Raw genomic sequence first — 14,008 nt, forward strand, 5'->3', positions numbered from 1 at the left:
CATCACCTTCCCCGTGGTGTCTCCCTCTCAGCCCAAAACCGATGAGGCTCTAGATGAGGGTATGGGTCACCTGAGGCCGGGGATGGGGGAGGGTGGGAGTGAGGAAAGCATCTCTTCTTTCTGCTCATGCTTCTGGCAGGCCCAAAGACTGAGGGCTGTGGGTGGGAGCCTCTCCAGAGTGGGTCCAGGTTCTGGGCAGCATCAGGATCCAGGAGCGGCAGCATCTCCCAAAGCAGTCAAGGCAACGTGGCCCCTATATTTATGGGTTTTTTCCAAAGCAGTGTTCTGACTGCATTTTTGTCCCCCAAGAAACATACGTCAACAACTGGAGTTGTTCTGGGTTGTCACAACTGGGAAGTGGGTGCTCCTGGCATCTAGTTAGGTAGATGCCAGGGATGCTGCTAAATATCCTACAGTGCACAGGACATCTCCCTACAGCTAAGGGTTCTCTGGCCTCAAATGTCCATAGTGCCATGGGGGAGAAGCCCTGCCCCAAAAGGTCTGTTTTCAAGTACTCTGGAAAGGCAGGGTGTCCCAGACCATCTTCCTGGAGTTCAGGCTAGCACCACCACCCTCCCCCCTGCCCCAGGTCATCATCCCCTCCTCCAAAGGCAGCTATGGAAGGTACGCCACGGTGAGCGAGTTCCTAAAATGACACTCCCAGCAGGGGAGTAAGCATGGGGGATGGAACGCAAATGTCTGCTGAGGGGGCTTCAGCTCCCTGCCCTCCCCACGCAGCCCCATTCAGGTGCTGCACAGGAGCTTCTGTTGGGATCCGCACCCTCAAAGGACTTAGCCCCAGTGGTGAGGTGATGCTAGGAACAGAGAGCTGCCTGGGCAACCTCCAAGACCCCAGAGAGCAAGGCTTAGCCAGCCTCCCAGCCCTGCGTGTGTGTGTGTGTGTGTGTGTGTGTGTGTGTGTACATGCCCACATGCAGACAGGACAGGGAAGGACAGGGCTTGATGCATGAAGAAACTGCCTTGCGAGTCATCATCTTTACTGGTCCTGCGCTCAGCTCTCTCAGGGCTCCAGTCAACACTGCCGGAAGCCAGTGACCGCTCCTTTCATCAGATGCCTGGTGGGCAATGGGGCGGCGGTGATACAATGGGGTGGTGGTCTTTACATGCGACTAAACTGTGAGCCACAGTCAGCGAGGAAAGATCTTCAGAGTCTGAGAGTTCAGCTTTGTGACCCCCAGCTCCATCACTGACTTGTCACTTCACCTGTCCCTTTCCTCACCCTTAGAATCAGGTAAGAATGACAGGTACCACTTGAAGACCACTTACAATGCACCAGGCACCTCACATGCATGTCACTGTTACAGCAGGACCTGTATTATGCCCATGATACGAGTGACAAAATGAAGGGAAGTGGCTCGTCCAAGGTCACAGGGGTAGCAAGTGTGGAACCCAGGCCTGTGCCATACGGTCTGCCTCCAAGAGGTAGCGGGAGGTCTCAGCGGCCACGCTGCAAGGTAGGGTCACCTAACTCCACAGCAAGGAGGGTCCCAGAGCAAAAGGTCTCCACACCCACGGTATTTCTTAACAGTGGAAACTCAAGTTAAGGGACTGACCCCAGCCCGGTAGGCCCATGGTGCCAAGGGCTGCCAAGCAGATGCGCTGTAAACACTCCTGAGTCCCAGAGCCAAAGGCTCTGCTGCCGCTGGCTGGGCAGGCCAGGCCTCACTAAAAATAGACGGGCCCTCAGGTCCAGCTCCCTGGCTGCCAACCGAGGCAGGCCGCTCCCTACACCCAGCCTCCTCCCCTCCCCCTCCCCCTTCCCCAGCGGGCTAGGGCCAGGCTTCTAGAAGGTACAGAGATGTTAAGACTTTCCCTTCAGACCAGGCAGGGCTGTTAGGCTGACGCCCAGTGGGCAAGTTCCAAGTTCTGGTGGGGCCATAATGGGGGAGGGGGTGTCCTGACCCCAACGCCCCACACACCTCCCTCTAAGGAAGGGAGCTGTCAACCTCCAAGCCCACCCGGGGAGGCAGTGGAGCCTAGGCCAAAACTTGGCCAATTTCTCCACATTTTGGAATTGAATCTGGGGCCCCCTTGCCGTTTCTCTTTCCCTGCACTGATTCTCCCTGTTGACAGCACTGTACAATTTCTGTATTTGCCGCGGCTTTCGGAGATCTGCTGCTGGCCATCTCAGGAAGGCCCGGGGGAGCGCGGGATGGGGCAGCGCCCGGCCGGCAGGGGCGGAAGACAGGGGGCGCGCGGAGGGAGGCTCCGGAGAGCGGCCGGACGGGAATTTCCTTTCAAAGGTGACTTAGAACCTCTTCATTAGGGTAGCGCCCTCCCAGGCGGGCCCTAATGGCGAGTTTGGCAGAGTCAGCGAAACGCGGCGCGGCTGCCGGGCGGCGAGGAGCGCCCTCTCCCGCACCCTCGCCGTCTCCCGCGCCGGGCAGCGGCGCGTACGAGCCATTTGCAGCTCAGGCAGCCTCGCGAGCGGCCGCCGCGCACTGGCCGGAGCTGGCTGCACCATGGAGCTGAAGAAGGACAGCAACGCCGTATCCATCGACATGCTGCTGATCGTGCACTCGGAGAAGCGGCACGCCGCACAGGGCGCGCACTCGGACCGCCAGGCGGACCCGGGCGCGCCTCCGCAGCGCAGAGGAGGTAATGCGCCCCCAGGCAGGGCCCCGGCCCCCAGCCCCTGGACCTCCTCGCCCCAGGGCCCGCCTGTTGGGGGGGCGCGCTATGCGCCCCCGAAAGGGGTCCCCGAGGCCGACCCGCTCCCCAAGGCTGGCTGCGCCTCCGCGCTGCGCCTCTGGCATCCCGTGGCAACGCGCAGCTCCGCGATTGCCCCAGTTGACACCCCGTGCAGGCCTGCCGTGCTTCCGTCACCCCCGGGAGCAGGTTTCCTCCTGGTCACTCTTTGAAGGGTGCAGATCAGGTTGGAAGATGCCCTGGAGGAAAGGGAACTGGGGCCTGACTCCTGCGTGCCCGAGGCCTGCTCCCCACAGGCCGCATTGCAGGGCACAGGGGACCCAGGGGGATTCGTGTGCTGAGTCAACTTTGAGGTGGGACCCTCCCTTGGTGTCCTTGCACAGTTCATGGCCTCACTGTCCCCTTTCTTGAGCCCTCTCCCAGCCTCCTACAGCAGAAGGCATGCCAGGTGTAGAAGGCACACAAGCTTGGGTAGGCTTAGACTTGAAATCTGCTCTCCCCACTTTGGCTTCTCTGTTGATTCTACTTGTCCTACAGACTTTCTGGAGAAGAGTAGACTGGTAAAATAAAGCGACTTTTCATAGAGTGATTGTGGAAAGCAGGGCTCTGGTCTCTGTACTCTCCAGAGAACAGGACACAACGTGAAGAGAGTAGAGATGGATAACAATGGCGGTTAAATCAGCCCCTAATACATCTGGGAACCCCCTGGTCCCGAGTCCCTGAGGAAGCCCTCAGAAGCCCTTGAGGAGGCTGGTGTGAGGGCGCACTAGACGCACTGTGTCCTGGTTTTTTGGGAGTGAAGCTTCACAGCCCTCAAGGTAAAATGACCTGCCTCCTGTCTCCCTTCCAGCTCCAGAGCTCCTTGAAGGTTGTCCCCAGTTCTTCTGTCCCCACAGCCCCTATGCACATTGAACATGCACCTTCCACCTACCCTGCTGAAGCAACGGTGCCGTGGGTGGCTTTGCCCCCCACCAGCCCCACAAGCTGCAGCTGCCCCATAGCTCCTGGTGACCTCCTGGGGAGGCAGACAGGGGAAAGAAAAGAGATTCTGGAGAGCTGAGAATGTTGGCAGGTGCACCAGTCTCCCGAGGGATTTGGGGCCCAGGAGTTATTTGGGTTAGTTGGTTCTTTAGTTCTCAGAGCTGCCCCTGGGAGAAGGGGAGATGGCCCGCGCAGGGGTATTTGTAATGAGGAAATTGGCAGAGGCCGTTGGCCTTCCTTGATAGAAATGTGGCTGCCCCTACTGCACGGACTGTGGTCCGGAAGGCCAGAGGCCACCCACGAGGCGCAGCTCCAGGTTAGCTCATGAGTCCCCTCCTCCCTCTCTCCTTCTGATCACATCTCTCCGAAAGGCTCTGACACTAGAAAGAGAGGGCAGAGAACACAGAAAAGGCCCAGAGATGCCAGAGATTGGGGCTGCTCAGAGAAGTGTCCAGCACCCGGCATAAAGCCTACATGAGGCCAGACCAATGCATTTCACACTCATGACCGTGACTCAGGGAAAGAAGACCGCTGTTTGCTGAGCCCTCTCTGCTGAAATTTTTCTCCAAATATTTTCCTGACAGACATTTCTCCCAGGCGCTATGGCAGCGGAGAGACCCGTGTCACTTACTGATGATCAGACAGTTCTGCACCAGAGCAGGGAAGAGGGAGCATGCATGACCTCCAAGGCCCGCTGGGCAGCAGTGATGTCCAGGAGACCGCTGGCTAAGCCAGCCTGCGGGCCCACTCCTTGGGACAAGCTAAGTAGGGGAAATGCTGGACAAGACCAGCTTGTTCCAAGGCCTCCTGTTAGTGCACAGAGATCCAAAACCCACCCCTCCCCCACTTCCAGGCATCTCCTCCAGTCTCCTCCCCGCTCCAGGCCCCCAGCTGGACAGGGAATCTTCCCCGGCTCTGCAAAGGAAGGCCTGAGCTCTGCTTTGAGAAAAGAGCAACGCTTGGTTACTCTCACATGCAGAGGACTGAGTAAGGGTGTGACCAGGTGGCTTTCTGTTGTGTCCCTGTGGCAGAAAAGAGTCAGAGGGACAAGGGGGCAGGGAGCGTGTGCACCGGGAATTTGGGCTGCAAGGCAGCAGATACTCCTTCCCCTTTCTTGCAGGGCCCTAGCATTTCCCCAGCAGTTTCCTTAGAGCCGCATTTCTCCAAAACATGCCTAGAAGCCCTCAACTCCTATTGTATATTCCCCTGGCCATGGAGGAGGTAGGCCTAAAGCTGCCACACCAGGTCTGAAAAAGCTTCAACGCCTTAGGTTTTATCCCCAAAGTGGATGGGATGTGTGCATTCCACTCCCCAAGTGTCGGTGAAGGTTCTGAGTGGTAAGGCCCAGACACCGACTATGGAGGGCTCTGCGGAAAAGAAGGGTGTCAAGAAAGGCCTGGGGGCGCTCAGAGTGGTGCAAAGGGTTGGAGACCCAGACTGGAGGCTGAACTTCCAGGAACGTGACCATAAGCTGTGCGGAATGGCTGGTTTGGTGAGGAAGCCTCCACTGCCACCAAGGAGCCCTAGACACTCCTTCTGCACCAGGAACTTGAAATTATTGCAGCAGCTTGCGCTTCCAGAACGTTTGCCAGTTCTGTGCCAGGAACTCGACCTTGCAGCCACCACTTCCAGTCACCACCAGAGAGAGAGAGAGAGAGAGAGAGTGCGGTTCCATTCGCTTCCCTGTTGCCTCACTAGGTCCCAAGACAGAATGGGACACAGGTTCATATCAGTGGATGCCTTGGCCACACAGGTCCGTGCTCTAGCTGCAAGGGAGGCTGGGAGAGCAGGCAACCATCACGTTCAGTTCCCATAAGGATCCATCAGTTTCCATCTTTGCCCGCCCGCCACCCACATCAAGACTCTAAAAGTGGGAGATTCACCACATACAGAAGTAGGCAGGAAAAATGAATGGCAAATGTCTTCACAATAATGCTTCCATATTTATGCAGTGGAAATGTGGGAGTGACAAAGGGGCACCTCTATTGTGAAAATTCTCCCTGAATGATCCTGATAACCAACCCGCCACCCTTGGAAACTACCGTGGTAATATTTTTTTAATGTTTTGAATGTGGAGGGTTGCATTCATTCCTTCAAGTGCACTTCATTCGTGGGCAGCCTCCCTCGGATCCCGGGAGAGCCAAGTTCCACCAGTCCCGCTTTAGCCCAGATCAGTTTGCAACTGGTGCATCACACACTTGACCTGAGTCTCCCCACCGCAGAGAGCCTCACGCCGGTCCTTGTTACTTCACAGGGCTTCAAGGTGTTGGAAACGGAATCCGGAGATGGCAGAAATTAGAAAGAAATGACCTACGTGGTAAATTCTCTCATTTTCATTTTGTTTTCTTTTCGATCTCTGGAATTCAACACACTGAAAAATGCCTGGAAGCATTGGGTTTCACTTGCTTGAGGACCAGTCTAGACATCTAACCACTCAGACAGTGGCTGCTCATGCTGCAGCCAGGCCTCTGGGGGCACTGTGACCCTGGAAAATTTTCCTCAGCAACAGGTCCACCAATTTCCTGGAGGGTGTGCGGGGAGGCAGGCGGAGCGATGCTATAACCCTGAGCACCCACTTGTTCGCTGACTGAGCTATAAAGAACTTGGCATCATATGGGATGGTGGGTTTGGGTGTGTTCCCATGGGAGGTGGGGCTTCCCAGATCATGCATCCCATGCATCTTGGGGCACCCATCTTTTGAAAATATTTCTGAACAGAGAAGAGAGCAGCCTGCCTTGGGTGGTGTTACTCAAGGCCTCGGGAGATGCCACTCAAGGGTTCTGTGGCTCCTGGCCTGGGATCCAGAATACAATAAGATCTGAAGAAATCAGCTTCCAAAGCCTCTTTATGGTGCCAGGTGTCTTTCCCCCTGCAGGACCAGAATTTCTCTGACCATGCCATGCATGAACCGTTATACTGGGCCTTATTCTGTGCCCTTATTGTGAGATTTGTAAGCCCAGCCTCCAGGAACAAACACTGTGGAACTGCACTGTGGGCATGTGAGAATTCCAGTAAGAATCAGACCTCCATTCCCCGAGCCCCAGTAGGGGATTCAGTCAGATTCCGACTGTGTGAGCCCCAGGATCGGATGACTGACTCATCAAATGCCAGTAGGAAGGGATCCACGCCCCCATGACCCTCCACAAATGGGGAAACAGGACCCCAATTGAACAAAGCAGAGCACCTATGCTCTGCCATCTTTCTGACAGTAACAAAAGGGGAGGATGAACTTCTAAAAGTAAATTCATGCATTCATTCCCTCAGTAAAGGTCGACAGTGATTACTTTGTTCCGGGAAGGGTTCTAATTGTTGGAGATGGAACAGTGATCGGGACAGTCGGGAGTGCCTGCCCTCCTGGGGCCATGTTAGAATGATTGCATCATAATGCCATTCACCACAGCCGAGTCTCAGCACCCTGGAAGTGAAGAGCTTGCCTGTGTCCCCTGCACTGTGCATGGAGATAACTCATCCTCAGGACACCCGCCCACCAGGGGCCACCCTCTGAGTCCTGGCTGATGGGCATGCATGGGTGGGATGGCTTCCTAAACCTTGATACGGGGCCATCAGATGGTAGACGCACCAGTTCCAGCTCTACCTAAGCAGACGCCAAGGTTAGCGAAACTGTGCTGTGGGCTCTTGAGAATTACAGTAAGAATCACACCTCCAGACACCTGACAGCCACAGAAGCACATAGCAGCCCGTGCAGGGAGGCGTGCTCGGCCAGTGTGCGGGTGGGTGGAGGGCAGGCGGGCCACATGGGAGGAAAGAGACACTGCGTCTGTGTTTGTTGCAGCTCTTACTTTGCCTGAGTTGTTGGAAATTCATCTTATGGCTTCTCGGGCATGTTATTAATGTTATCAGTCCTCAGGAGAGGACTGAAACATACTGAATTCATCCTCTTTTTACCGTCTTCGGGGTTCCTGGTTTGGGGGAAGTTTAGTGGAAAAATATAACAAAACACAAAGAGACGTGATAACTCTTACAAGACTCTTCCTTAAGACATGAAGTGGGTCTTAGTACAATGTACCAGCCAATAAAGAGAATGATTATAGTTCTTGCAATACCACCCAAGAACTGAGAGTTTCAGGTAAGTGCAGGGCTGGAGAGAGGCCGCACAGAGGCCTTGAGCCTGGGAAAGATGATGGTTCCACCACTCCACCAACATAATGCAATTTAAAATTTACTAAGTCAAATTTTATTTATTTTTTCGAGTGGCATGCTTGCATCCGTGCAGAGGTTAAAATTCCAGCTTCTTTCTGTGTTTTCTGATGGTGAGGTCCTGGGTACATACTTGCCTTGCTGGTGCCCAAGGCACCCAGCCCTGGTAACTGGATGGCTTTCATCTGAGAAGCCAGCAGCTGATGGCTTGTGCTTGGTGGAGCGTGCACAAATGTGGCTGAATGTGGGGTTGGTCCAAAAGGGCACATGTCCCCCCTCTTTCTGCACTGTGCACTCCTTGGGCTGGGGCATTGGCAGGGTGGGGGGAGCCCGAGTACGCCAAACTTTTCCAAGCAGCAGGTGTTTGGGCTGAGCCACCAGCTTGCCTGGCAACGGGCTTCCCCGGCTGTGATTGGCTGCTTTCCTTGGTCCTGGCCGAAGTCTGCCTAGCAGCACAGGGACTAACGCCCCACAGCTACAGGGAAACCAACTGTGCAACCCTGACTATAAATAGCCCACAGCAGCTATGCCAGCCAATCGTCCTCCTTGAGGATTCCCTTCCCATATCCTATTTCTTCCATCAGCCAGCAGAGCAGGGATGCGGCCAGCTGTGCCCGCAGGAGGCAGCTGCCCTGTCGTCGCCTGGGTCTGGCCTGGAGCTCCAGCCCAGCATACTGCATCACCCTGGGTTGGCACACACAGCGGTCCTGGCCCTTGGCCAACCAACCGACCTCAGCCCGGTGGGGGCTAAGGGTCCTGGCTGGGCCTGCTTATAGAGAAGGCTGGAGAGGATGTGCTTCCCAGCCAGGAGGATCGCACGTCCAGCCCAGCTCAGTGACCCACCCACCCATCCACCCTGACTGGCTTCTGCCTGAGCCCAGGCATGGGAAACGCTGAGTGACAGATCTGGTTGGGTACACAAGGGATGTCGTATGAATGGAACCAGGTCAGGCCAGTGCCCCTGAGTGCTTGCACCAGGTCCAGGCACAGGTGCCAGTGGTCACTTCCAGTGACAGGCCCAACAGCCTTTCTGCAGCCCAGTGGGAGACCAGGGTAGAAGATGGCAGGCCAGGGTGGTAGTGGCCCTTCCCCGACCCCTCTGAAGCAGAGGTTCAAGGGCAAGACCAGGCCACCACAGCAGCTGTAACGGGAAGGATGGAGGGAAGGCGGTGCTTCCTGTAGGAGGGGCAGATAAGCCTGTGGGTTCCCCCTCCACGGCCTATGGCAGCAGCTGGGCATCTCTCCACAGCAGCCTGGCTCCACTAGGCTCTGAGGACAGCTCTGTGTCCCGGGACATGAATATCGCCAGTGCATGGAGAGCATTCACCCTGCAGAACAGGTGCCCTGCAAATGTCTGTGAAACTGAACCAAACCGCAAGCACCACAGCTCCTAGGCTACAGTAAGCGGCAGGGTACCCTCAACCCCCCATTCCTCTCAGAGGGAGGCAGGAGGCTGGAGACTTGGGTTCAAGTCCCGGGTCTCACCTGGCTGTGGGGTCTTTGGCAAAGTTAACCAGTCGAAGCTTCAGGCCCGTAATCAGGATAGGAGCCTCCCTGGCTGTTGCAAAGAAAGGTGTGGAGATCAGCGGGGCATCCCTGTGCACTTTGGGAACTGGGCCCGGCTGCAGCAAAGTCAGGAGCTGTGGTCACTTAGCCCATGGGAGGCGTCCCCAGCTTCTCTAGAAAAACCCAGCCTCTGCCGGCACCTGCCGAGAGCGTGAGGCTGTGCGTACACGGGCTCCCGGTCACTTGCCTGTGTTCAGGTGTGTGACTCTGCTGATTCACACGTGTTTAGACCAAGCCTGGCAGCTCTCTCCTCTGCCTGGGGAAAAATCCACCCCACCGTGGGCCCAGTGGTCACTGCAGTTCCCTCTGTCTTCCTTAAATAGGAAACCTGGTGGAGAAGCAGCACGCCCAGCAGACCCAGGTCATCACCTCCTATGACAACCAAGGTAAGGTTCCGCCACTGCCTGTGACCTCTCCCCCAGCTCCTGTGTGCCCGGATCCACTGTCCTGGCCAGAGACAGCAGGTGCAGGGCCCAGACCGTGGGGAGCAGGGGCCTCTCTGTCCTGGGGATGCTGGAGCACCCTCCTCCTCTCCCACATGCCATGGAAAACAGTGAGAGGCTGCATGTGTCGTGGAACAGAGAAGTGAAGTCCTCGGGCTCCAGCACGCACTGCTGTCACCATCACCCTGGCTGTCATCACTGCACCTAGCATTTGCTGAGTGCCGGCCTCCTGTCAGGCACCCTGCCAGACCACGCACATCATCATTCTCACGTGGATTTTGCCTCACAACAGTCGTATTTGATCGGTACTCTTACTATCTTCATTTCGCAGATGAGTGCGCTGAGGCTTAGAAAGGTTTTCTTTCGTCCAAGATCACATGGCCAGCAAGAGTCAGAGCGGGATCCGCCTGACCCCCTCCCTGCCCCCCCGGCCCCACCCACCCCCCAACCACCACCAGGGCCTCAGCTGTTACACTTCTCACAGCTCTGCTTCTCGTAGAAACTGGCCTCCCCCTACTGGCTCGGCGTGTGCAAGCCTTCCCTCCCCCTGAGTCGCAGCGGTTCCCTGGCCTCTCCTCCTGAGGCTGAGCCTTCCAGGCCCTTCCACCCAGGGACAAGTTTAACTCAGCAATGGGGAGTGAGAGAGCCCTTCCTCAAGAATCCTCACTTTGCCAGGACGGGTCCTGGGGGCTCAGGGAAGGCAGGCAAGGGCAGCCCCGTGCGGACTCTGCAGGTGACTGGATCTGAGAGCACGGCGGGGTAGAGACGGGATGGCTCCACAGCTACAGCTGGAGGAGAGGCCAGGTTAGAGGCCTCCACTCCCCCCCCCCCTCACTAACCTCCCCTCCTGCTACCCCGGTTTTTCTGCTCAGGGCCTGGTGCCTGAGAGCTCTCGTAGACTCAGCCCCAAGATGTCACCGCTGGCGCTCTCAGCACTGATGTCCTAATCCGTAAGGGTTACGCCCAGGGTGCAGTGTGCAAGGAGGATGCCCCGGGGGATTCGGAGGTCCTCGGGGAATCGCTGTCTGAGACACCGGCTAACCCACCATCCCCAGGGAAAGGCAATGGCAGGTAGTGAGGAAGGGCCTGTCAGCTCAAGTTCCCAGCAGGAGGTGGCCAGCTGTCCTTGCAATCTAGGTCAGTATCCATTTAGGGCAGAATTCCTGGGACTATGGCTGCAGGACAAACCCAGGCCCCCTGCTTCTCTGAAATGGACCTAGCAGCACAGCTCACCCCAAATAAGAGTAAGTGATACCTCACTAGAGTGAGAGTGGATTAGCAACCACTTCTCTCGCTTAGTTCTGGCCACATCCCTGATGGGGTCATGGAGTTATTCCTGTTTACAGAGGAGGAGTCTGAGACTGGGGATGCTGCAGTCCCCCAGCGGGGTGCTCCTGTCAGACCTGTGGGGTGGGACTAGTGGGATGGGGCCTGCCACTCTCCAGAGCCTCACCTGGCACACCATACCCTGGCTCTCATGGGCCATTCACGTGCCACCTCCCAGTATCTGAGGCTTCCAGAGGGCAGGAAGGAGGGTCGCCTTGGCATCCAACAAACAGGAGAGGGTCCATTGTAGGTTGGGATAGGATGGGCCGCCCCAGGTCTTAAGGGAGCCTGGACCATAGCAAGGGAGAGGCTGCCCTGCTCTGGGGCTGAGCCAGAGTCCACACTGACGCTGATCCGTCCATTCCACAAAAAGCAGCTCTGGATGCCGGCACTGGGGATCCATCAGAGAACACAACAGACAAAGGCTCCTGTCCCCGCGGAGCTGACACCTAGCGAGGGAGCCAGATGACCCTAACAAGAAAAATGCAAGGTGTCAGATAAAGCTGGGGGAGAAAATAAAGCAGGAAGGGGGATGGGGGGTGCACATGGGTGTGTATTAGTTTCCTACGGCTGCTGTAACACATTGTCACAAACTTGGTAGCTTAACACAGATGTATTCTCTTTAACAGTTCTGAGACGACAAGTCCCAAGTCAGCCTCACTGGGCTAGTCAGTCTCTCGGTTGGCAGGCAGGTTCCTTTCCTTTTGGAGGCTCTGGGTAAGAACCTTTTCCTTGACTCTGCCGGCTTCTAGAGGCTGCTGGTACTCGCCAACTTGTAGCTGCGTCACTCCAATCTCCACTTCCACTATCACATTGCCTTCTCTCCGTAAAGTAGATACGTTCCCCTCTGTTTTATAAGAATCCTGGTGATGACATTGGGCCCACCCGGATAATCCAGGATTGCCTTCCTATCCCGAGATCCTTAAGCGAATCACATCTGCAGAGTCCCCTTTGCCATATAAGGTAACTTTCACAGGTTCCCAGAATTAGGACATGGATAGCTTTAAGGGCCATCATGCAGCTACCACAGGGAATGATTTAAAATAGAGTGATTGAGAAAGGCCTCCCTGGGAAGGTGACATCTGAGTAAGGGAGGCGGTGGAGCAGCAGGTCATGCGGCCTCCGGGTAAGAGCTCCCAGCAGAGGGACACCGGGTGTGGTAACTTCATGCGACAGGTGACGGAAAGATCACTGGAATCTTGGATCTTCGTGCGGAAGAGGGCTTCGGAGGATTCATCTGCAATGGGTGTGTGCGTTGAATGAGAGGGGAACAATCACAGGAGCCCCAGTGACCTCAGGCCCCGAAAGTTATTCGTGACGAATCAGATTTGGGTTGAGGCCTCATCCTTCCAGGTCACCCACCCTCATCCCCACGCAGACACTCTGTGCCTTCTTGGATCACGTATGCACTAGGCTCCAACTGCCGTGTTTCCAGACTTGTGCCATCCCTGTCGAGCTCCATTCTGCAGAAAGAATCATGAATGGCCCTGGGTTTTCAAGAGCCCAGTGGAAGCCAGGGTCAGTCAGGGCTGCAGGAGATGCCCTTCATCACCCCCTGACGGGTGCTCCTGAGGTCTTGGCCCTGAGCTCTGCACACTCTCTGTCATCCCACGACTAGAGCCACTGCAGTACCCGGTGCGGGATCTACAGAGATGGACCGTCCCGGGTCATCGTTCAGCTCACTGTTCCTGGGATGTCAGAGCTTACGCTTCCGGCACTAAAGCTGACTGCCATACTCTGGGTAGAAACCTCTGTTGAACACCCAGCCAGGGGCTGTTTAAGGGTCATTTTTTTAATAATTACAAATGCTTTAGCTGAGGGTTTCTGACTCTCAGCTACTGCAGGAAAAAATTCCAAGGCAGAGGATCCAGGTTATAAAGGCGGCAGGCAGTCAGTTATGGAGAGCATTAAGGACCACCTTAAGTCAATGATGGCAAACATCTGATGTGAATCCTGCAGCCTCCACACACTGATATACACCCACGTGTGTGTGTGCACACTCACACACACACATTCACATACACACGCACATACCTGACAATCTTTGCTAATTGATAAGCGCTCCAGGCAGCCACTTCCAATCAGTCAGAGTTAATGAACAACACGAAATCTGTTTGCCATCTCTGCATTAGGAATTCTGAGCAAATTAGGCCTTTAGACAAAGCCTGATTCAAAGCCGCAGAGACCTGGAGATAAGCTCTCGCGTGGGAGGACTTTCATGACGGGGTAGAAGGCAGGCCCAGGGCAGCAGGCCAGTGGACGGGCCTGGGCTTGCCTACTGCATCTCCACGTCTGCGAGGGTGGGGAGACAGAAGCAGAGCCCGTAGCATCTGGGAAAAGGGCCTGGGAACCACTTCTCAGATGTAGCAGAAAATAATCGCTAATACACTTTTACTAAGACAGCCAAAGTTTCAGCTTCAGAAAATGTTGTTTGGGTGACAACTGGTAGAAGTGGGGAGGGGTGCCATGAGAAAGCCAGCCAGGTGACCCGAAATCCCAGGAAGGGGCTGCTTTGGGTTTAGACGTGACTAAGATTAGTGTCATGGTATCTGACTGCACTTAGGGTTTAGATCTCACTTTAAAAGGTGCTCCAAATAATGCTCCACTCTTTATCATTGGCCAAATTAATTTTTTTCCATAAATTAAGAGTCTTATTTGATACAGGAATGTTGTAGTCAGCAAACTCTTAGCACGTCACACCTTTAGGAAGCACGGGTACTGTGACCCTGCTCACCTGGGGACAGCATGCCCAGACCCAGGCCTGTGTAGAGCAGAGAAGCCTCCCGGAAGGGCTCTTACACAGCTGTGAATGAGAGCGGGGATCACACTCCCACACCCATCAGGGAGGCGTGGAGGGGAGCGAT

General features: G+C 55.7%; 1 protein-coding gene across 4 annotated transcripts in view; it reads left to right on the forward strand.

Moving 5' to 3' along the window:
- Window positions 1–2,429: 2,429 nt before the first annotated feature.
- KY (kyphoscoliosis peptidase) overlaps window positions 2,430–14,008 on the forward strand; it is a 44,537-nt gene continuing 32,958 nt past the window's right edge. For 2 of the 4 annotated variants that reach the window (XM_029215000.1, XM_029215003.1), the window contains exons 1-3: window positions 2,430–2,619; window positions 5,906–5,968; window positions 9,699–9,761. In XM_029215000.1, coding sequence (XP_029070833.1) covers window positions 2,484–2,619; window positions 5,906–5,968; window positions 9,699–9,761 — 262 coding nt within the window. In that variant the 5' untranslated portion in view covers window positions 2,430–2,483. The remainder of the gene's footprint in view (window positions 2,620–5,905; window positions 5,969–9,698; window positions 9,762–14,008) is intronic. The other 2 variants (XM_029215001.1, XM_029215002.1) reach the window with 2 other exon arrangements.

The sequence above is a fragment of the Monodon monoceros genome, unplaced genomic scaffold (assembly GCF_005190385.1).
Source record: "Monodon monoceros isolate NGI ecotype Baffin Bay Population unplaced genomic scaffold, NGI_Narwhal_1 Super_Scaffold_11, whole genome shotgun sequence".
In the NCBI taxonomy this organism is placed as follows: domain Eukaryota; kingdom Metazoa; phylum Chordata; class Mammalia; order Artiodactyla; family Monodontidae; genus Monodon; species Monodon monoceros.